Here is a 23,563-nt window from a genome sequence, read left to right as displayed (position 1 = left end):
TGGTATTTTTAAGATTCCACATACAAGCGATATGATGCAGTATTTTATCTCTCTCTGACTTATTTCTCGTAGCATAATACCCTCCAAGTCCATCTGTGTTACAGAAAGTGGCATTATTTCATCCCTTTTTTATGACTGAGTGATATTCCGTTTGACTGAGTAATATTCCACGGGCTTTCCTGGCGGCTCAGCTGGTAAAGAATCCGCCTGCCATGCGGGAGACCTGGGTTCGATCCCTGTGTTGGGAAGATCCCCTGGAGAAGGGAAAGGCTACCTACTCCAGTCTTCTTGCCTGGAGAATTCCATGCACTGTATAGTCCATGGAGTTGCAGAGAGTCAGACATGACTGAGCGACTTTCACTCACTCACTCAATATTCCACTGTATGTATGTCCACATCTTCTTTATCCGTTCATCTGTAAAAGTCGATAGACACTTAGGTTGCTTCCATGTCTTGTCTGCGCTGAACATTGGGGTGCATCTGTCTTTTCAAATGATTTTCTCTGGATATATGCCCAGGAGTGGAATTGCTTGGTTAGAGACAGAGATTTTAGATTTAACATGTAAGTGATACTACACGGTATTCGTCTTTTTGTGTATGGCTTACTTAACTTAGTATGATCATCTCTGGGTCCGTCCGTGTTGTTGTAAATGGCATGATTTCATTCTTTTTCATGGCTGAGTAATATTCCACTATAGATATATACACCACATCTTCCATATCCATTCACTGTCAGTGGACACTTAGGTCATTTCTGTGTCTTGCCTGTTGGAATTAATGCTGGTAGCAACCTGCTCCAGTATTCTTGGCTGCAGCATCCCATGGACAGAAGAACGTGGTGGGCAACAGTCTATGGGGTCACAGAGAACCGGACTTGCCTGAGCAAGCAAGCATACAGACATATGGAAATAACCACATCCTTTGCCTGCACGTTGGAGCACCGTCCCTCTGGTCCTCCCGTGGGGTGGCACCTGGAGCCGCTGTTATCTGAACGTTCAACAAGGTTCTCACGTCCGGAGTGGCTTTCTCCTGTGGTATGAAGCTGTTCTTGTTGTTCAATCGCTCAGTCTTGTCTGACTGTGCGACCCCATGGACCGCAGCACGCCAGGCTTCCCTGTCCATCACCAACTCCCGGAGCTCGCTCAAACTCATGCCCATCGAGTCGGTGATGCCATCCAACCATCTCATCCTCTGTCGTCCCCTTCTCCTCCCAACTTCAATCTTTCTCAGCATCAGGGTCTTTCCAGTGAGTCAGTTCTTCCCATTAAGCGGCCAAAATATTGGAGCTTCAGCTTCAGCATCAGTCCTTCCAGTGAATATTCAGGGTTGATTTCCTTTAGGATGGACAGGTTTGATCTCCTTGCAGTCCAAGAGACTCTCAAGAGCCTTCTCCAGGCATGAAGTTAGTCCTGCCTGGCTCCTGGCCTCTGCTGGGCTATTTGACGATATCCCCACATGTGGTCTCCACAGCAAAACAGAGGTCTTAGGAGTGCCAGCCTTCTCTCGGGAGGCTAGCTGTGCCCGGAGAGACAGAATTCTGAAAACTGGGGTCTCTTCTGAGCATGCCCTCGGACGCTCTACAACCTTGTCACCACTACCAGCTTCCACTCATGACAGCGAAGTTCGGGAGGCCACCGCGACTCAGGAGATGCGATGCGGACTCTGTCTCCCGAGGGAACGCCTGTCCAGACAGTGAGCAGGCTGGCTGTCCCTCTGCCTGGAGCCCTGGGTCCTTCCACGACCAGCCTCCCGTGAGCTGCGTGCCTCCAGAATGTACGAGTCTGTCAAATGCTGAGTAACCCCCCCTGCTGTGGGCACACACACAGCTTATTGAATGTGGCTTCATCCCGTCCACCTTTGACATCAAGGGAACTTATCTCCAGGGAACTGTCCACATTGTCTCCAAAATGCCTCTTGACCACCTCTGCCTGGATTCTTCCGGACAGCTTCTGAAGGGCATCTCCGCCACACTCTTCAGAAATGTTGTTATAATACACCTTACTTTTCATCATACGTAAAGCAGATATCCACTGCGAGTTTGGTGTATTCTTAAAAGCTTTTTTGTTGGGCTGTAATTGATTTTACAATGTCGTGTTTGTTTCTGCCGTACAACCAAGTGAACCAGCTGTGTGCTGGGTTTAGTCGCTCGGTCTTGTCTGACTCTTTGTGACCCTGGGAACTGCAGCCCACCAGGCTCCTCTGTCCATGGGGACTCTCCAGGCAAGCATACTGGAGTGGGTAGCCTTTCCCTTCTCCAGGGGCATCTTTCCAAACCAGGCAGCGAACCCAGGTCTCCTGCATTGCAGGCAGATTCTTTACCAGCGGAGCCACCAGGGAAGCCCAGATGAGCTATACGTATACATGTATCCCCTTCCCTGGAGCCTCCCTCCCTCCCTCCCACCCCCATCCGGCCCCTCTGGGTCATCACAGAGCCCCGAGCTGAGCTCCCTGAGCTGTACAGAGCTTCCCACTAGCTGTCTGTTTCACACACGGTCGTGTCTGTATGTCAGTCCTTCTCTCTTCCATCCATCCCACCCTCTCCTTCCCCCACCAGCCCCCAGAGTGTTCCCTACATTTATGTCTCTATTACTGCCCTGAAACTAGCTTCCTCTGTACCATTTTTCTGGATTCTGCATATATGCATTAACATATGATACTTGTTTTCATGACTTACTTTGCTTTGTATGACAGACTCTAGGTCCGTCCACATCACTGCATCTGATGCAATTTCATTCCTTTTTATGGCTGAGTAATATTCCACGGTGGGCTCCCCAGGTGGCTCACTGGGTCATGAATCTGCTTTTGATGCAGGAGACTTTGGTTCAATCCCTGGGTTGGGAAGATCCCCTGGAGGAGGGCATGGCAACCTACTCCAGTATCCTTGCCTGGAGAATCCTATGGACAGAGGAGCCTGGTGGGGCTATAGTCCATGGGGTTGCAAAGAGTTGCGCATGACAGAGAATGCATGCATTAGATATTCCATTATATATATGTTACTTTTTATTGACCACTGTTTAATATAAGACAACATTTTAAAACATCTTTGAGCTTAACATCATGTAATAACAGCAAACTCAGTTGATATGTGAAAACTCTAGCAAAGTTTCTCATCTCAGAGCCACACACGTTTAGAGACCTGACATGGTGAAGAAAATGTCTTTGGTTGAGGAAACCTGTTTTGTTTACATAGAGGTCTTGGGAAGAAAGATGATCAGTGGATGTAGACTTAAAATCATGGACGTCGGTTCTAAGTCTGTAATTTACTTGTGTGAACTTTGCCAAGCCCCTCGACTTTTTTTTTTTTTTTTTAATTTAAAAGGCATTTTATTTTAAGGGGCTTCTAGGGCTTCCCTTGTGGCTTAGCTGGTAAAGAATCCACCTGCAATCTGGGAGACCTGGGTTCGATCCCTGGGGTGGGAAGGTCCTCTGGAGACAGGAAAGTATTCTGGCCTGGAGAATCCCCTGGACTGTATAGTCCATGGGGTTGCAAAGAGTCAGACACGACTGAGCGAATTTCACTTTCACTTTTCACTTTCAGATGGTAAAGACTCTGCCTGCCAATGCAGGAGATGCAGATTTGATCCCTTGGTTGAAAAGATTCCCCTGGAGAAGGGAATGGCAACCCACTCCAGTATCCTTGCCTGGAGAATCCCATGGACAGAGGAGCCTGGAGGGCCGCCGTGAAATAGTCGGAGAAGACTGAGCAAGCGTGCAAAGTTTAAAGCACATTTTATTTTAAATATAGCTGCGTGTACGTGTCAGTCCCAAACTCCCTATCAGTTTGGTTGGCCAAAACATTCTTTTGAGATTTTCTGGAAGATCTTACAGGAAACCTAAAGAATCTCTTTGGAAACCCAATATTTTGTCCATCGAATTTTAGGTACTATATGAGTGGTCCCCAACCTGTTTGGCACCAGGGACAAATTTCATGGAAGACAATTTTCCACAGACTGAAGGTAGAGGGGGGTGGTGGTGGTTTCGGGAAGATTCAAGTGCAATTACATTAATTGTGCACTTCGTAGCTGTCGTTCAGTCACTCAGTCGTGTCCGACTGTTTGCGACCCCATGAACCGCAGCACGCCAGGCCTCCCTGTCCTTCACCATCTCCCGGAGCTGGCTCAAACTCATGTCCATCGAGTCGGTGATGCCATCCAACCGTCTCATCCTCTGTCGTCCCCTTCTCCTCCTGCCCTCAATCCTTCCCAGCATCAAGGTCTTTTCATATGAGTCAGCTCTTCGCATCAAGTGGCCAAAGTATTGGAGTTTCAGCTTCAGCATCAGTCCTTCCAATGAACATCCAGGACTGATCTCCTTTAGGATGGACTGGTTGGATCCCCTTGCCGTCCAAGGGACTCTCAAGGGTCTTCTCCAACACCACAGTTCAAAAGCATCCATTCTTTGGCACTCATCCTCCTTTATGGTCCGACTCTCACATCCATGCATGACCACTGGAAATCCAGAGCTTTGACTAGACGGACCTTTGTTGACAAACTGATGTCTCTGCTTTTCAAAACGCTGTCTAGGTTGGTCATAGCTTTCCTTCCAAGGAGCAAGCGTCTTTTAGTTTCGTGGCTGCAGTCAGCGTCCTCGGTGATCTTGGAGCCCAAGGAAATAAAGTCTGTCACTGGTTCCACTTTCCCCCTATCTATTTGCTGTGGACAGAGCCGGACACTGAGACGGGAAGGCGTGCTGGGAGCTAGGACCAGAGTCACTGCCTGGAGCTCGGTGGCTTCTCCGTCGTCCAGGGGACGGCATAGAACACATGTACACCCGTGGCCGATTCACGTGAATGTATGGCAAAGCCACCCCAATATTGTAAAGTAGTCAGCCTCCAATTCAAATAGAAATAAGAAAACAAATCTCGTCTCTCCCATCCCCCCTCACCCCCCATCATCTGCTCGTCCCTGACTGTCCTGAGCGCCCCCTTTGTCCCTAGCCGGCGTGATGATGGTGCCTCAGAGGACCACGGAGGACGGCTTTGAGGAGCACTTTGGCGTCAACCATCTGGGGCACTTCCTGCTGACCAACCTCCTCCTGGACACCCTGCGGGAGTCGGGCGCGCCCGGCCGCAGCGCCAGGGTGGTGACCGTGTCCTCGGCCACGCACCGCGTGGGGGAGCTGAACCTGGACGACCTCCAGAGCAGGTGAGTCGGGGACGTCCAGGCGACACAGCGTGCTTGTCCAGGTGACGCCGCTTCCCGCCTCCTGGTCTGCACCTCAGCCTCTCTCGTGGCAAAAAAACTGCCCCGGGCACAGAGGCAGACCTGGGAGAGGCTGCGGGGTTTGGGTCCAGACCACAGTGATAAAGTATATATCGCGTTAAAGCGAGCCGCCCAAATTGGGTTTTCTTTCTACTGCATCTGAAAGTGATGCTTACTCTAGCCTGTAATTTCTTACATGGGCAATAAATAGCATTGTGTCTAAAATAACAGGGTACAGACCTTCATTAAAAACAAATCCTTTATTGCTGAAGAAGGCTAACCGTCCTCTGAGCCTCGAATGTTCAGTTCAGTTCAGGCGCCCAGTCGTGTCCGACTCTTTGCGACCCTGTGGACTGCAGCACGTCAGGCCTCCCTGTCCATCACCAGCTCCCGGAGCTAGCTCAAACTCATGTCCATTGAGTCGGTGATGCCATCCAACCATGTCATCTCAGTGACTTGTAATCTTTTTGTAAGACTTCTTGTGCTGTAAGTAGTTCTTATTAGTTGTCTATTTTCTACATAGTATCAATCAGGCGTATGTATCAATCACTGTCACTCAGTTCAGCCCACCCCCTCCTTCCTCCTTGATATCTGTATGTTTGTCCTGTATGTCTCTGTGTCTATTTCTGTTTTGCAGATAAGAGCGTCTATACCATTTCCCTCCCTGGAGAAAGGAATGGCAACCCATTCCAGTATCCTTGCCTGGAGAATCCCATGGACGGGGGAGCCTGGCGGGCTGCAGTCCATGGGGTCGCAAAGAGTCAGACACGACTGAGCAGCTGAAAACATACTATTTTTCTATTTTCACACGTGTTAATAAATGATGTTTGTTTTTCTCTTTCTGACTTCACTCGGCATGAAAGTCACCACCTTTTTGCGGTAGTCACATCAAAGGTCACTCATCACAGCTCCACGTAACAAATATGATCGTGATGAAAAGGTTTAAAACACTGTGAGAAAGCAGGATTTTAATTTAGATGCAGCTGGAAATATGTCCCTGGAGAAATAATAATATGACTCTCCTAGCTACCTAAACTTTTTATATTACTTGTTCGTTTGCATCTTGTGTTCACCTTGTTTGTAACCTGGCAACTTACAGCTCTAAGTGTCATGCCAGAACTTCAGAGCACCCCTTTCAACTGGCCCTTCACTTCTATCAGGATTAGGGCACTGTGAAATAAAAATTCTGTCAAATTTCAAATTAAAAAAAAGGGTATGGCGAGAATGACAGAAGATTTCCTCAACACAGAGCTGACCCACACCTTCAGTGTGCAAAAAAAATGCAATATCGCTGACGTGCAGCAAAATGAGATCTGCCTGTATTAGGAACCGTTTGCTGTTTTGCGGTCACACAGTTAAGCACTTTCTGCATATCGGTCTATTTATATTTATGCTTTGCTGCTGCTGCTGCTGCTGCTGCTAAGTCGCTTTATGCTTTGAGGCAAATCCTATTATATTCTTCAACACATGAGGAAGCTGTGAAACATAGTTGAAATTTAGTCTCCTGAAGCATAGTTGATGTACAGTGTTGTAATTTCCGCCTTAGAGCAAAGTGACTCCACTATACACGTATATCCATTCTTTTCTTTTTTATTCTTTTCCGTGATGGTTTATTAGGGGCTCCCTGATAGCTCAGTTGGTGAAGCGTCCGCCTGCAATGCAGGAGACCCTGGTTCGCTTCCTGGGTTTGGGAAGATCCTCTGGAGCAGGGAAAGCCTTCTACATACACATATGTTATTATATATGATAATGTATGTTATACATTTAATATATGGAGCTTCCCTCATGGCTCAGATGGTAAAGAATCTGCCTACAATATGAGAGACCTGGGTTCGATCCCTGGGTTGGGAAGATCCTCTGGTGGAGGAAATGGCAACCCAATCAGTATTATATCATTATATATTACATATGTCAGTGTATATATACAACAATATTTATATAAATATATAGCTAATATATATCTAATATTAATAGATTTACATTTACATAATATGTAAATGTAATATTGCATAATATTGCATATATTATATATATTATACTAAACATAATTGTTAAATATATTAAATACACAAGTTTTAAACTTGAACAGTTAAACTTATTTAACTTAAATAATTGTATTAATATTTATATAATTGTATGTATCAACATAATTATAATTGCATAGTCACGTGTATTACCGTATTCATATTATTTGCCTGTGTGTTAGTTGCTCAGTCGTGTCCGACTCTCTGTGACCCCATGACTCTTTGTAGGCCCCCAGGCTCCTCCGTCCGTGGGATTCTCCAGGCAAGAGTACTGTAGTGGGTTGCCATTTCCATATTAATATATACTATAAAAATTTAAAGATTGTATCGTATTTATTGTCAAATATTGGCTATACTCCTCATGCTGTAAATTATATCCTCATTCCTTATTTTATTTTTTCACTTTTTGGACACACCCTGCGACACGCAGGGATATTAGTTCCCTGACCAGGGATCAAACTCACATCCCTTACACTGGAAGGTTCAGTCTTAACGACTGGATCACCAGGAAGTCCTCTGGTGCCATTTCTGCAGCTTATTTTGTGTTGCTGTTTAGTCACTTCAGTCGTGTCGGACTGTCTGTGACCCCAAGGACCGCAGCCCGCCAGGCTCCTCTGTCCATGGGATTCTCCAGGCAAGAAGACTGGAGTGGGTTGCCATTTCCTCCTCTGGGGGATCTTCCCGACCCAGGGATCGAATCCATACCTCCTGCATCACAGGCAGATTCTTTACCACTGAGCCACCAGGGAAGCCCTTCAGACAGTACCTACTTTTTTCTCTGATGAGGACTTGAAAAATTCATTTTTTTTTTTAGTGCAAATGTATGATCTACTCCATTCCTGGCTTCTTGCTAGCAACGGATGCCCTTCCTCACTATGTCCACTTGGCACTTGGACTCAGGTGTCTCAGGGTCCTTACTGCGGTGGGCTTAGATTGGCTCTCAGTTCAGTACCAGACCCAGACCAAATATAATACTCAGCCTTGTAAACACCACCTACTGTTTACATGAAATGCAGGTGTCAAAGCCCAGTGTCCTCTTTTCAACCAAAGAAAACCACGCTGCTGCAGTTTAGGATAACACTTTCCATCTCTAAGGAATGCTTTCCTAGGCTGTTAATCAAGAACCAACCGTTTAGAGAATTATCGAGTCTTTGATTCAGCACTACAGATTTGTATATATTGTGTTTAAAATATCATTTCTTCACCGTTTCTTCTCTTGCCTTTAAGATAGAGAAAGTGACAGGGATCTGAACATGCCAGGTCATAAGGTGCCACTTTGATATACAGATTATTTTGAGCTGAAGGCCTTTGAGAAGCGACAAATGCAGAAAGATGCCTTTCTGGAACTTCCCTTATCTAACTAAAACCAGAAACTTCTGAGAAATGAGGACTTCCCAAGTCTTTGGCATTTCTTTTCTTTTCTATGAAATCCCCTACACCTGTGAAATTAGAAGTGAAATTCGTGTGTTTCTTGTTAATCTGACAGTTGTTGGTTTAATTTGCATGCCCTCGTTCCAGAACATAAAAGTATGGAGGAAACATTTTTTTTTCCTTTCCAACAAAAAGGCCACCACAGTAATATCTCTACTTCTGTTTTAGATTGACCTTCAAATTATTTATGAGGTAGTTATATCAACAAGTCAGTGTTTATTGAAAACAAAGGTGCGCTTATGATTTCAGTTCTACTTTTTGACACCGTGTATTACGAAGGGCACTTACTAAAAGTCTCATGATTTGAATCAAGTCATGTAGACATTTTATGAATATCTTCTACCTGTGCTTTGGTTTGTAGGTTGACTTTCCCTTTCAGCTGCCTTCTGTCTGTTAACATTGTAATCATCTCTTCGCTGTTTTCAATACCAAGGGCGTCTGTTGTCTCTCGGGGCTTTACTTAGAAACTTTATTGCTGAAGGTGACGCCGGAATCCGGTTCTCTTGTGTGTCAGCTCTGATTCTGTTCCATTTCCACTGTGGATGTTTACCTTTCACACCACCAGGGAACCACTCCCGAAATTACTTGTACTCTTGTTTCCTTCTCTCTTTTTTTTAAACTCCTTTAGAGAAAAGTATTGACTTTTTCCATTGTCTCTTCTCCATACTATTGTAGAGAAGCGTAATTCTTCTTTTCAAAAATCTTTAGCATGTTTATTTTTAGATTGGAGTGTAATTGCTTTACAATGTTGTGTTAGCTTCTGCTGCACAGTGAGGTGAATCAGCTATATGAATGCATATATCCCTTCCCTCTTGAGCTTCCTTTCCACCCTTCGTCCCACCCCACTAGGTCATCACGGAGCATCGAACTGAGCTGCCCACACTATATAGCAGCTTCCCACGAGCTATTTTATGCACGGTGGTGTATATATCTCAGCGCTACTCTCTTGGTTCGTCCCACCCTCTGCTCCCACCCCCAGGCCCCATGTCTGCATGTCTGTTCTGTACATCAGTGTCTGTATTCCTGCCCTGCAAATAGGTTCCTCGGTACCACTTTTCCAGATTCCCTATACATCCGTTAATATATGATAATTGTCTTTCTCTTTCCTGACTCACTTCAGTCTGTACGACAGATTCTCTGGCTCCATCCACATCATTACAAATGACCCCATTTCCTTCCTTTTTTATGGCGTAGTAATATTCCGTGTATGTGCATACCACATCTTCTTTATCCGTTCATCTGTTGATGGACATCTAGGTTGCTTCCAGGTCCTGGCGACTGCAAATAGTGCTGCAGTGAACATTGGTATGCATGTGCCTTTTTGAAGTGTGCTTTTTCTCAGGATATGTGCTCAGGAGTGGGGTTGCTAGTCACAGGCTAGTTTTCTTTTTAGTTTTTTAAAGAACCTCCATACTACTCACCACAGAGGTAAGCCGTAATTCTGTCACATGTCAGTTTTCCTTTAAGGAATCTGCACATTTCCAGGGTCTCGTCTTCTTTCTAAATTCTCGACTGCTCTTCCCTCCCAAACAGCCCTGTTAACTCAGGAGCAAACGGATGTGTGTGTTGTTGAAATGGTCGTTGAGCGTTTATCTCCCCCTACTTAATAACCCCCTCATTCCTGGAGCTTTCTCCTCCCCTGCTGGGAAGAGAGAGGAACAACGTGCTGGAAACAAGCATCTTGACTATAATTGGGGGGTTGCCGTGGATTCGGGGGAGAGAATTTGTGCTTGGAACTGTGCCGTAATATCGTCTCCGTTCCTCCCTCCAACAAAAGACGTGTTTGTAATTCCTTTGGCAAACGCTCTGCGGAAGCTCGTCCTGCGTCACCCTTGGCCGACCTGCCCTTACTCATCGCTAAGACAAAGGACTTGGGGTTTATTCTCCAGCTTAAATTGCAGGGGGCCCTGGCGGAACCTCAGAGTTTGCACGTGGCCTCTTGTGACAAGTGGCTGGCTGCCGGCGACACCACGGGGACCTGCTGACAAGGAAGAAAGTTGCTGCCCAGGGAAACGGCAGGAGGTGGGCCGGATTCCCCGAGGGTGTCGACGTGGTTGTCACATTTTGACAGCCGAGAGCCCACGTGTGCAATTTAAAAAACAGCGTGAGGTGGTTTAGTTTTGTTTTGTTCTCAGAAAGCCTCACTGGGCAATGCAGCTTATGTGGCTTCATTTCTCAAGTCTCATCATTGCTTGTCCTGTTTTCTACATTTAAATATTTCCCTTTTCCTTTTGTCATTTTTTTCCCCTCTTCTGTGCTTTTCCTTGGTCACATTTCCTGATTTTCCTCTTCTGAATCATTGAGTCCATTTAGTTCATTTATTGCCATTTTCAATTCCTGTTAAGTAAGAGCCTTTGTGCGTAAGAGGCATTGAATTCCGGCGAGTGCTATTTTTTTTGCTTCTCGTGTCAGGACGAATTTCTTTCTTTTAATCTTTGACTGCGTTCAATTCCCACAGCAGTGAATTCCGTGGATGGATTTTCTCCAAATGTTAGAGTCACCACTGGGGTTGAAAATGTAAAATAACATAGACTCAAGGGCGCATTGAACCAGGAGAAGAAACACAAGTGGGGTTGCATTCATATCCATAAAATAACAGAAAAAGAACCACGGACATGCAGAAAATGACCGATCCCCAATGAATCAGACATCAAGTATTTTGCCACAAAGACTTGCCTTGGTTTTCTTTTTTTCAGACTGTTTTTTTCCATGTGGGCCACCTCTGAAGTCTTTATTGAAGGCATTACAATATCACTTCTGTTCTTTTTTTGTGGATAGTTGAATTGTCATATTTTAACCTACCTTTCACAATGTCAAGTGCTAGTTTTTCTTTTTAAACACAAATCACTTGGGTTTTTTCATTTGTAGATTTATTGTTGATGACAAAAAAAAAAGGATGAAAGACTCAAAACTGGTCATTGCTATTTGTTTTTAAGGATTTTATTGGAATATAATTGCTTTACACTGTCGTCTCTCTTATGGGTTGGTTTTTTGGCCGTGAGGCATGTGGGATGTTAGCCCCCTGACCAGGGGTCGAACACACAGCCCGTGCATGGACAGGTGGATTCTTAGCCACTGGACTGCCAGCAAAGTCCCCAGGAGAGATTTTAACAAGCTCTTCATTTTACCCAGGCTATGTGTCTATGCATAAAAATACTAGCTGCTAAGACACCACAATTACTTTGCCTGGAGTGATGTTTTCTCTGCAGTGAATTTTTTTCTACATTCCAGGGACGCTACTTTCTGGGAAATAATAGAAGTAAGTGACCACCATTAGGTATTTATTTATTTAAAGCATTTTTTTTTTGATGGGGACTGTTTTTAAAGTCTCTATTGAATTTCCTATTAATACCATATTGCTTCTGTTTTATGCTTTGGTATTTTGGCCGCAGGGCATGTGGGATTTTAGCTCCCTGACCAGGGGATCAAGCCCACAGCTCTTGCACTGGAAGGTGAAGGCGTCTTCGCCACTGGACTGCCAGAAAAAGCCTCGTGGTTTTCATTAAGTGGTGCCCGCGTCCAGTCCCTTAAAATAGTCCCTGATGGTAGGAAGCCAAAAAAGGAGTGGATGGAGGTGGTCATTCTGCACTAGAGAAGTACGCCTGTCATAGCATCTTTCCCAAGCCTTGAACATTCAAAGGAGAAAAAAAAACATGTGTGGAGCCCTATACCAAGGTCACAGGTGGGGAGCCCTGCTCTAGGATCTCAGGATAAACATCTCTGGAGCTGACCAAGCCCCATAACAACTGTTGCCACAAGCCTCTGCATCTAAACCGGCCAGCTCCCTGACCCCATATTAGGTAAAACATGCCACTCCAGTACTCTTGCCTGGAAAATCCCATGGACGGAGGAGCCTGGTAGGCTGCAGTCCATGGGGTCGCGAAGAGTCGGACACGACTGAGCGACTTCGCTTTCACTTTTCACTTTCGTGCACTGGAGAAGGAAATGGCAACCCACTCCAGTCTTCTTGCCTGAAGAATTCCCATGGGCAGAGGAGCCTGGCAGGCTGCAGCCCACGGGGTTGCAAAGAGTTGGACACGACTGAGCGACTCAGCACAGCACTCTTGACCTCGGGCACATCCCTAGATGCCCTCAACCTGTGCCTGGCGCTGTCATCCGCAGCCAGGAGAGGGCAGCGTCCACATCCGACGCCCGGGTCTCACGGTGTCTCCTCTTTGCTCCTGCAGTACCAACTACTCGGCGCACGCAGCCTACGCCCAGAGCAAGCTGGCCCTGGTGTTGTTCACCTACCACCTGCAGGCGCTGCTGACCGCCCGGGGCCTCCCCGTGACGGCCAACGTGGCCGACCCCGGCGTGGTGGACACCGACCTCTACAGACACGTCTTCTGGGGCACCCGGCTCATCAAGAAGCTCCTGGGCTGGTGGGTGTTCAAGGTAAAGGCCGCGATGCTCGGGGTGTTGCTACGGTCCGCGGGCAGATCTGGCTTTAACCTCCTCAACGCCGGTGTGCTGGCGATTCTTGGCTCCGCGTCTTCTTTCTCTGTTCCTCTGCTGATGGACATTGAGGTGGCTTCCATGTCTTTGCTATTGTGAATAGTGCTGCGATGAACCCTGGGCTGCCCATGGCTTTTCTCATTATGGTTTTCTCCAGGTATGTGCCCCAGCGGCGGGATCACAGGATCGTACGATGGTTCTATTTCTAGTTTTTTGAGAACATTCCATACCGTTTTCCATAATGCCTGCCCAAGTATACATTCCCACCAAAACTGCTGTGAAGATTGAGCTGCGGGTATCTTCTCTAAGCGTGGTTTTCTCCAGATGTATTCCCAGCAGTAAGATTGCAGGGTCGGATGGTACATCTGTTTTTAGGTTTTTTTTTTTTTTGAGGAACCTCCATACTGTTCTGGTAAAGAAACAGCCTGCAATGCAGAAGACCAGCTTCAATCCCTGGGGCGGGAAGATTCCCCTGGAGAAGGGAAAGGCTACCCACTCCAGGATTCTTGGGCTTCCCTGGTGGTTCAGCTGCCAAAGAATCCACCTGCAATGCGGGAGACCTGGGTTAGATCCTTGGGTTGGGAAGATCCCCCGGAGAAGGGAAGGGCTACCCACTCCAGTATTCTGGCCTGGAGAATCCCATGGACTGTATATTCATGGGGGCGCAAAGAGCTGGACACAGGTGAGGGACTTTCACTTCATATCTGGCTGGCCAGTGTGACATATCACCTCACTGAAGTTTTGATTTGCGTTTCTTTAATAAGCAGCGATGTTGAGCATCTTCTCATGTGCCTGAGGGCCGTCTACATCTTCTTCGGAGAGGTGTCTGTTTGGATCCGCCGTGTGGTTTTCTCTTTAGGATAAATTCTCGAGAAGGAGTTTGTTTAGCTAGAGGATGTGCTGTGTGTGATAGTTACTCAGTCGTGTCCGACTCTCTGTGGCCCCATGGACTGTAGCCTGCAAGGCTCCTCTTTCCGTGGGATTCCCCAGGCAGCAATACTGGAGTGGGTAGCCATTTCCTCCTCCAGGGGATCTTCCCAACCCCGGGATCGAATCCGGGGCTTCTGCATTGGCAGGTGGATTCTTTACCATGTGAGCCACCAGGGAAGCCCCTAGCTAGAGGACATACACTTGGAAAACGTGGACCCCAGCCTCCCAAAACACGTATCTGCTGACGTGTGTGTAGAACTATGTCCCTGGCCCGTGTGCAGTTCGTGTAAGTCCACATTTTTGTTACTGTTACCAGTCACATTGAGTGTTTGCTGCACAGTCATCTGGCTTCTTGCTGGAAATTACATCTCTCCTCTAGCCGTGATCTTTTCCGTGGGAGGTGCTGACGCCCCGGCGGGACTCGGGTACATCACCAACCTGCACAGTCTTGGCAGGTGGAGAGAATTCATTTCGTCCTCTCTGCAGGATCTCAGAGATTAGCAACCGTGATGGCCGGAGCTCTGGAGGGGCGGGTGGACGCCGTCAATGACCGTGATGGTCACCAGTTCTCCACCTCCGGGTTCCCCTCGGTCCAGAATTCTGGGACCACCCACGGAACCCAGATTGTGACAGATTTGAACGAGCAGAGGCAGCTGTCCCCAGCAAGCAGCCAACAGCAGCAGTAATCACGTCTCTGTCACTGGGACATCAAAACCCACCTCTCCTGTATGACCTGGTTCCCTTCTCTGGTTTCATTTAAAATCTCATTTCCTCTTGTGAATGAGCCGTGTGTACTGTGCTACGTCGCTCATCTGTGTCCCGACTCTTTGTGACCCCGTGGGCTGTAGCCCGCCAGGCTCCTCTGTCCATGTGGATTCTCCAGGCGAGAAGACTGGAGTGGGTTGCCGTGTCCTTCTCCAGGGGATCTTCCCGACCCAGGGATCAAACCTGGGTCTCTTGCATTGCAGGCGGATTCTTTACCACTGAGCCATCAGGGAAGCCCCTGTCTCTTGTATTACCCTTTGCCAACAACACACTGCCACTTGGCATGGGCATCTTCCATCCGCCTCTGCAAGGATGCAATCAGGTGCTGCTGTAGCTGGTGACCCTCAGCACCCCTTGAAAGGGGCTCAGGGTGGACAGCAGACAGGAGACATCTGTGCTCTGGGAAAGACTGTTAGGACAGGTCTTCAGATGGTTAGGTTATTTTCGGGAACCCATTTCATGAACCTGATTATTCCATCTCCTCATATCTAGAAAAGCACTGAAAGTCCTCCATGGTGGGGACTGCTCCCCAAACCTTTGGCAAAATAATACGTGTTTGATTGCACGCACTTCCGCTTCAACAAAATCACATGGATACCGACCTTCCCCCCACCTGGCTCTTTGGAGCAGTCTCTCAGCGCTATCTGAAGTGCTGTCTGCTGGCCTGCAGTCCTCCTTTTGCCCGAAATAAAGCTTAACTGCCAGTCCTCACATTGTGCATTTTATGTTTTTGAGTCGAGCGCTTCTTGACTGACCAGATTGTATTTCTAGACCACCTTTTAGTTGATTTTTACAAATAGAGAAAAAACCCATGTAGGATGAAGAGGTCTCTTTCTGTTTAATCGTTTGCTCATATTTCTATGTTCAGGTGGTGGTTAGGTTTTCACAAGTGGGATCTTATTGTTGTTCAGTCGCTCAGTCGTGTCCGACTCTCTGCGACCCATGGACTGCAGCACGCCAGGCCTCCCTGTCCTTCAGCATCTCCTGGAGCTTGTTCAAACTCATGTCCATTGAGTCCATGATGCCATCCAGCCATCTCATCCTCTGTCGTCCCCTTCTCCTCTTGCCCTCAATCTTTCCCAGCATCAGGGTCTTTTCAAGTGAGTCAGCTCTTCCCATCAGGTGGCCAAAGTATTGGAGTTTCAGCTTCAACATCAGTCCTTCCAATGAACACCCAGGACTGATCTCCTTTAGGATGGACTGATTGGATCTCCTTGCAGTCCAAGGGACTCTCAAGAGTCTTCTCCAACACCACAGTTCAAAAGCATCAATTCTTTGGGGCTCAGCTTTCTTTATGGCGCAACTCTCATATCCATACATGACTACTGGAAAAGGCATAGCTTTGACTATACTATAGTATACTATACTATACTTATATGACTCTAATATCCTATAATATGTTATATGACTATATACTTATAAGTATATATGACTGTACGCTTATATGATTATAGTAATATGACTATACTATAATCATCTCATCTGAACAAAAACTAACGGGAAGGGAATTTTTAACTTAATTTAGGGAGCGTTGAGATTTCAGATGCTGCTGTTCTCTGTCTGAAAGTAAGTCATCTTTCATTTTGCCCACATCTTTCTTGATGTTTGCAATATAGTGGTCTATAATAAGTGTATGTATTTAGTTTTTTTTTTTTGGTCCCCTTTTCTGGCTCAGGCCTCCTAAAACCCTTGGAATTTCCCAAGTGCTGAGATCCTGAAAGGCTTCCCTTGTTATGTAAATGTGTGACCTTTAGAACTTGCCCTTGGATGGGGTCTGGTTGCCTAGGCAACCAACTGGCGATTAAAGGGTTGGAATTTTCAGTCTTAACCCTCTGACCTCCAGGGAGAGGGGGGGCTGGAGATTGAATTCATCACCAATGCCCAGTATTTTGGGGCTTCCACAGGTGGCTCAGTGGTTAAGAATCTGCCTGCAGTGCAGGAGACAGGAGTTCATCCCTGAATCTGGAAGATCCCCTGGAGGACGGCATGGCGACCCACTCCAGAATCCTTGCCTGGAGAATCCCATGGACAGAGGAGCCTGGGGGGGCTACAGTCCATGGGGTCGCAAAGAGTCAGACACAACTGAATCGACTCAGCACGCATGCATTCACACACTTAGATATGTCTCTTCAGGGAGGTCACAGTTTATCACCCTGCATGTAGTATTAAACGTGGAGAGCTGCCCACGCTGATGTATGTCAACGTAGATTATTGACTCCTGTCCTTGTGAAGTCATCCACCCCCACGTATGACATGGTTCAGATCCTTTCTCTGGGGTAAGAATGTGTGGGCTCTTTCCAGGTTTTTGCTGTTCCGCGCAGATTCAGTCTTCCGCGCAGATTCAGTCTTCCGCAGACCGCCATTTCTCACTGTTGGTAACATCGCAGGCAGTGGCGTTATAAGACTAGAAGGGCCTCCTATGTCAACGCGTCCTGGGAATTCTGTTTGGTTTTACAAGACACTTTTTCCAGGGCACAGGCCCAGTGCTGAGAGTTTCAGATGGTTTTGTTTTTCATTCGCTCCGTCGTGTCCGCCTCTTTGTGACCCCGTGGACCGCAGCACGCCAGGCTTCCCTGTCCTTCACCAACTCCCAGAGTCTACCCAAACCCATGTCCGTCGAGTCAGTGCTGCCATCCAACCATCTCATCCTCTGTCGTCCCCTTCTCCTCTTGCCCCCAATCCTACCCAGCATTAGGGTATTTTCCAATGAGTCAACTCTTCGCATGAGGTGGCCAAAGTATTAGAGTTTCAGCTTCAACATCAGTCCTTCCAATGAACACCCAGGACTGATCTCCTTTAGGATGGACTGGTTGGATCTCCTTGAAGTCCAAGGGACTCTCAAGAGTCTTCTCCAGCACGACAGTTCAAAAGCATCAATTCTTCAGCGCTCAGCTTTCTTCACCGTCCAACTCTCACATCCATACATGACCACTGGAAAAACCATAGCCTTGACTAGATGGACCTTTGTTGGCAAAGTAACGTCTCTGCTTTTAAATATGCTATCAAGGTTGGCCAAAACCTTCCTTCCAAGGAGTAAGCATCTTTTAATTCCATGGCTGCAATCACCATCAGCAGTGATTTTGGAGCCCCCAAAAATAAAGTCTGACACTGTTTCCACTGTTCCCCATCTATTTCCCATGAAGTGATGGGACCACATGCCATGATCTTAGTTTTCTGAACGTTGAGCTTTAAGCCAACTTTTTCACTCTCCTCTTCACTTTCATCAAGAGGCTCTTTAGTTCTTCTTCACTTTCTGCCATAAGGGTGGTGTCATCTGCATATCTGAGGTTATTGATATTTCTCCCGGCAATCTTGATTCCAGCTTGTGTTTCTTCCAGCCCAGTGTTTCTCATGATGTACTCTGCATATAAGTTAAATATGCAGGGTGACAATATACAGCCTTGACGTACTCCTTTTCCTATTTGCAACCAGTCTGTTGTTCTATGTCCAGTTCTAACTGTTGCTTCCTGACCTGCATACAGGTTTCTCAAGAGACAGGTCAGATGGTCTGGTATTCCCATCTCTTTCAGAATTGTCCACAGTTTATTGTGATCCACATAGTCAAAGGCTTTGGAATAGTCAATAAAGCAGAAATAGATGTTTTTCTGGAACTCTCTTGGTTTTTCGATGATCCGCCTTACCGAAAACCATGGACTTGATTCCAAGTTCAGAGCCAGTCACCGGGGCATGGCAGTTCGTCCCTTGAGAAACAAAAAAATGAGAGGTTGATACATTTATGAAGATGAGACGCTTAATTGGTTTTTTTAAAAGTAGTTTTCTTTATTTATTGGCTGCGCTGGGTCTTCGTTGCTGTGTGGGCTTTTCTGCAGCTGCACAGATTGGGGGTAACTCTGTGGTTGCAGTGCTTGAGGGCTTCTCATGGTTACTGCCAAGCACAGGCTCTGGGACACAGGTTCAATAGTTGCGGTGGCTTAGTTACTCTGTGGCATGCGGGATCGTCCCAGACTGGGGGCTGAACATGAATATCCTGCATTGGAAGGTGGATTCTTTATCACTGAGCCACCAGGGAAGCCCTTAAATGGTTCTTTCCACAAGCAAATCGAGACCATTCCATCAATCACTGCCTGCATCTGCGTGACATCTCATGCACGCCCTCTGCACCGAGCTCTGAAGACAGTTAATGAGGCATGGAGGAGGCGTGTGCCATGATTGTACCAGGAACTCCCCTGCTCCTGAGTCGGTTGCTTCCTCAGCCTTTCTCTTGAGCTCTAGGAGGAGGAATACGATGGTAACGATCTCCTCTTGTGTTGAGGGCAGAAGGCAGACAGTGTGGCCCTCGGAGCAGAGTTGAAGGTTGAGCTTGGACCACAAAGGAGGCTGAGCGCCGAAGATTTGATACTTTCAAACTGTGGTGCTGGAGAAGACTCTTGAGAGTCCCTTGGACTGCAAGGAGGTCCAACCAGTCTATCCCAAAGAAATCAAGCGTGAATATTCACTGGAAGGGCTGCTGCTGAAGCTGAAACTCCAATACTTGGGCCACCTCGTGTGAAGAACCAACTCATTGGAAAAGACCCCGATGCCGGGAAAGATTGAAGGTGGGAAGAGAAGGGGGCGACAGAGGATGAGATGGTTGGATGGCATCATTGACTCAATGGACACGAGTTTCAGCAAACTCTGGGAGACAGTGAAGGATGGGGAAGCTTGGCGTGCTGCAGTCCATGAGGCCACAAAGAGTCGGACACAACGGAGCGACTGAACAACAATCTAAAGGTCCAAGGAGCTGAGCCAGGCTGGGACCATCAGTGATGCAGAAATAGCTCAAGATGGGGGTGGTCATACTGTCACTGCCCCCTTCTCACTGGGGTCCCCATCTGAACGCCAGACCCCCTGAAAATGACCTGAGCTCCCCCTATCTCAAGTCTTCTCGGGACACCTGGTTCCAGCTCCAGTCTGGACATGGGAGAGCCCAACCTTGTCACTGGCCACTTGCAGTGAGAGTCTTAGATTTTGGGGCTGCACCCTATCCAGGGATGCCAGATACTTGATGTCAATAGTGATGTAGAATAAGATGCTTCCAGCCTCTGGACCAGCCCATGGACCACAGTCTACAGAGCATCCCATGGACCACAGTCTACAGAGCGTCCCATGGGCCACAGCCTACAGAGCGTCCCATGGACTACAGTCTACAGAGCCTCCCATGGACCACAGTCTACAGAGCATCCCATGGACCACAGTCTACAGAGCATCCCATGGACCACAGCCCATGGAGCATCACATGGACCACACTCTACAGAGCATCCCATGGACCACAGTCTACAGAGCATCCCATGGGCCACAGCCTATAGAGCATCCCATGGACCACAGTCTACAGAGTGTCCCATGGGCCACAGCCTACAGAGCGTCCTATGGACCACAGCCTACAGAGCCTCCCATGGACCACAGCCTATAGAGCCTCCCATGGACCACAGTCTACAGAGCCTCCCATGGGCCACAGTCTACAGAGCATCCCATGGACCACAGCCCATGGAGCATCACATGGACCACACTCTACAGAGCATCCCATGGACCACAGCCCACAGAGCGTCCCATGGACCACAGCCTACAGAGCGTCCCATGGACCACAGTCTACAGAGCGTCCCATGGACCACAGCCTACAGAGCGTCCCATGGACCACAGTCTACAGAGCGTCCCATGGACCACAGTCTGCAGAGCCTCCCATGGGCCACAGTCTACAGAGCATCCCATGGGCCACAGCCTATGGAACATCCCATGGACCAGAGGGCATGATCCATGGGGGGTGAACCCAGGTTATGGTTAGAGGCCATTGCAGGGGTGGAGAGGGGCAGAAAGAGATTGTTTTGAAGACGACTCAAGGACTTCACTGGTGGTCCAGTGGCTAAGATTCCACGCTCCCAATGCAGGGGGCCTGGGTTCAATCCCTGATCAGGGAATGAGATTTTACATACCACAGCCTAATTCATCTGCCACAACTAAAGATGCCCCATGTGACAACTAACACCTGGCACAGATAAATAAATAAATGTGTGTGTATGTGTGTGCACGCACACAGGCATGCACACACCCAGTTACTCAGTCACTTCCAACTCTCTGCAACCCCGTGGACTATAGCCTGCAAGGCTCCTCTGTTCAAGGGATTCTCCAGGCAGGAATACTGGAGTGGGTTGCCATTTCCTTCTTTAGGGGATCTTCCTGACCCAGGGGTCAAACCCACGTCTCCTGCATTGGCAGGTGATTCTTTACCACTGAGCCACCAGGGAAGACCAAATAGATAAGCATGAAAAAGAAAAAAAGAGAGCATTCCAGAAACCACATCACGATGCCTTGACTCTTTGACCTTGGAAAGTGAAACAAGGAAGTCTCAGGGGTCACTTGGGGTTTCTGCTGCAGGAACACCAGGCCGTGTCTTGGTGCCTGTCTGGGAGCCGGGGTACCAGGCAGGTGAGAAGGAAAGATGGTTTGACCCTGAGGTGTGTCGTGGGGTCTCCGCCTCCAGTGCCAGCTGGGCTGCTGAGAGCGTGTGTCCGCAGCTCCGAGGATCACACAGAAGGTGCAGCTTTCAGGGATTCCAGCGGAGAAGCAAGGGGCTTGTCAGGCCGTGAGCTCGGGGGACCTGCCCATCGTGACTGAGCGGGAAGGTGGGGAGGGCTGGGGTCTCCGGAAGAGCCAAGACCTGGCCATCCTCTGCGCCCTCTCTGCTCCTTTGCCCTCCCACCGCTCTGCCCCTCATCTGTGTAACTTCTTCATTCTGGGTAATGGCATCTCCTAAGATTGTTGGGAGCGGCGCTGACATCATATGTGGGAAAGCGCTTTCAGCCCTGCAGAGGGCTGTGTAATTATGTAATTATAACACATGCATCTTTCTCTGCAGCACACAGCTCCCAGCTCTGTGGAGCACAGTTTCAATCCCACCCTTGCTCTCTTTGCTTTTTTATTTTGGTTTCTTTATTTCACGCGCCTGTACCCAGCTGTCGGCCCGATGCTCCTTCCTGTCGTCAGCTCCAGCTGCCGGGAGCTCTTATCTAAGCTATCTTTCTTGGTCTTTGGGGCCACAAAAATATTGTTGTTGTCATTCAGTTGCTCTGTCACGTCCAGTTCTCTGAGACCCAATGGACTGTAGCACGCCAGGACGTGCTTCATTTGGAATCTCAGCTTCTCCAGCCACTGGCTGTGTGTCGTGGACAGATGACTAGACCTCTCTGAGCCTTGAATCCTGGCCTGCAAAACGTGGGTATCGGCGTTTGGCACAGCGGCTGGCCAGTAGCGTCATGTCACCCTCGGCATGGTGATATTTATTGTTGGCAATGAATAAACAAAGGAAATCGGTCCTGAATATTCACTGAAAGGACTGATGCTGAAGCTGAAACTCCAATACTTTGGCCACCTGATGCGAAGAGCTGATTCACTTGGAAAGACACTGATGCTGAGAAAGACTGAAGGCTGGAGGAGAAGGGGGCGACAGAGGATGAGATGGTTGGATGGCATCACTGACTACATGGACATGAGTTTAAGTAAACTCTGGGAGCTGGTGATGGACAGGGAGGACTGGCGTGCTGCAGTCCATGGGGTCGCACAGTCAGACACAATTTAGCGGCTGAACAACAGCAACAAAGCAAGTGTCTTTATTCATTTGTCTCCATAACAGTTTGGAAAAGCTACCGGTGACATTCTCGACTTCTAGGTGAGGAAGCTGAGGCTGATGGAGACAGGGTGGCTCAGATGGGGTCTCCTAGGTCACAGCAGCTGATGGAGAAATTTGAACCAAGGTCCTGGGACCTCCTCACCCCCTTTGTGCATTACAACCTTGTCGTGATGAAGTGAAAGTGAAAGTCGCTCAGTCGTGTCCGACTCTTTGTGACGCCATGAATTGCAGCACGCCAGGCTTCCCTGTCCATCACCAACTCCTGCAGCTTACTCAAAGTCATGTCCATCAAGTCAGCGATGCCATCCAACCGTCTCATCCTCTGTCGTCCCCTTCTCCAGCCTTCAATCTTTCCCAGCATCAAGGTCTTTTCCAGTGAGTCAGTTCTTCCCGTCAGATGGCCAAAGCGTTGGAGTTTCAGCTTCAGCATCAGTCCTTCCAATGAATAGTCAGGGTTGATTTCCTTTAGGATGGACTGGTTGGATCGCCTTGCCATCCAAGGGACTCTCAAGAGTCTTCTCCAGCTCCAGCACTACAATTTAAAGGTACTGATTTGTCAGCATTCCGCCTTCTTTATGGTCACACCTGTGACTGTCAGCGTCTCAGACCTCCTCCCTTTCAGGCAGGCGTGATGTGTCATGATCCTCACGGCTGAGAGTGAGGACCGTGGCATCAGACGCGGGGAAGAGGAGATGCATAAAAGCATCCATTTCATGAGCTGTCAAAACATTTGGGAATTAAAACATGACAAATGAAACCTCATTCCCTTCCTCTCCGTCATCCACCCGAGGCCTGGAAATGTTCTGTAGGTGATCGAGGGCGGCTGTTTTTAGCCTGGCATCTATCACGTGGTTAAGTGGGATAAGTGGATGCGATTAATCCTCCACGAGATGTGTGAGCACCGAGAATGGCTCCTTTTTAAAAATTTTCTCCCTTTTCTATGTCAGAGAACTCTCCGGATGGTCAAGACCACCTTGGGTGAATGTTGTGTGTGTGCATGCGAGGGTATGCATGTGTGTGTGTGAATGTGTGTGCATGAGGGCATATATGTGTGTGAATGTGTGTGTCTGTGTGTAAATGCTTGTGTGTGTGCACTGGTTGTGTGTGTGCCTATGAATAGTTGCATGTGTGTGCAA

At 47.9% G+C, this 23,563-nt stretch overlaps 1 protein-coding gene across 3 annotated transcripts in view; it reads left to right on the top strand.

Annotated features, from left to right (window-relative positions):
• The window catches only part of LOC145537807 (polyprenol dehydrogenase-like), a 267,209-nt gene that overhangs the window by 117,847 nt on the left and 125,799 nt on the right, over nucleotides 1-23,563 (top strand). For all 3 annotated transcript variants that reach the window (XR_014076431.1, XR_014076430.1, XM_081568680.1), the window contains exons 5-6: nucleotides 4,937-5,144; nucleotides 12,844-13,051. Coding sequence is in view for 1 of the 3 variants with exons in the window: in XM_081568680.1 (XP_081424806.1) it covers nucleotides 4,937-5,144; nucleotides 12,844-13,051 (416 nt within the window). In the remaining 2 variants the exon portion in view is untranslated. The remainder of the gene's footprint in view (nucleotides 1-4,936; nucleotides 5,145-12,843; nucleotides 13,052-23,563) is intronic.

Source organism: Giraffa tippelskirchi, chromosome Y (assembly GCF_054371585.1).
Source record: "Giraffa tippelskirchi isolate mGirTip1 chromosome Y, T2T-mGirTip1v1.2.pri, whole genome shotgun sequence".
Taxonomy (NCBI): Eukaryota; Metazoa; Chordata; class Mammalia; order Artiodactyla; family Giraffidae; genus Giraffa; species Giraffa tippelskirchi.
This window is presented reverse-complemented; position numbering and strand designations above follow the sequence as displayed.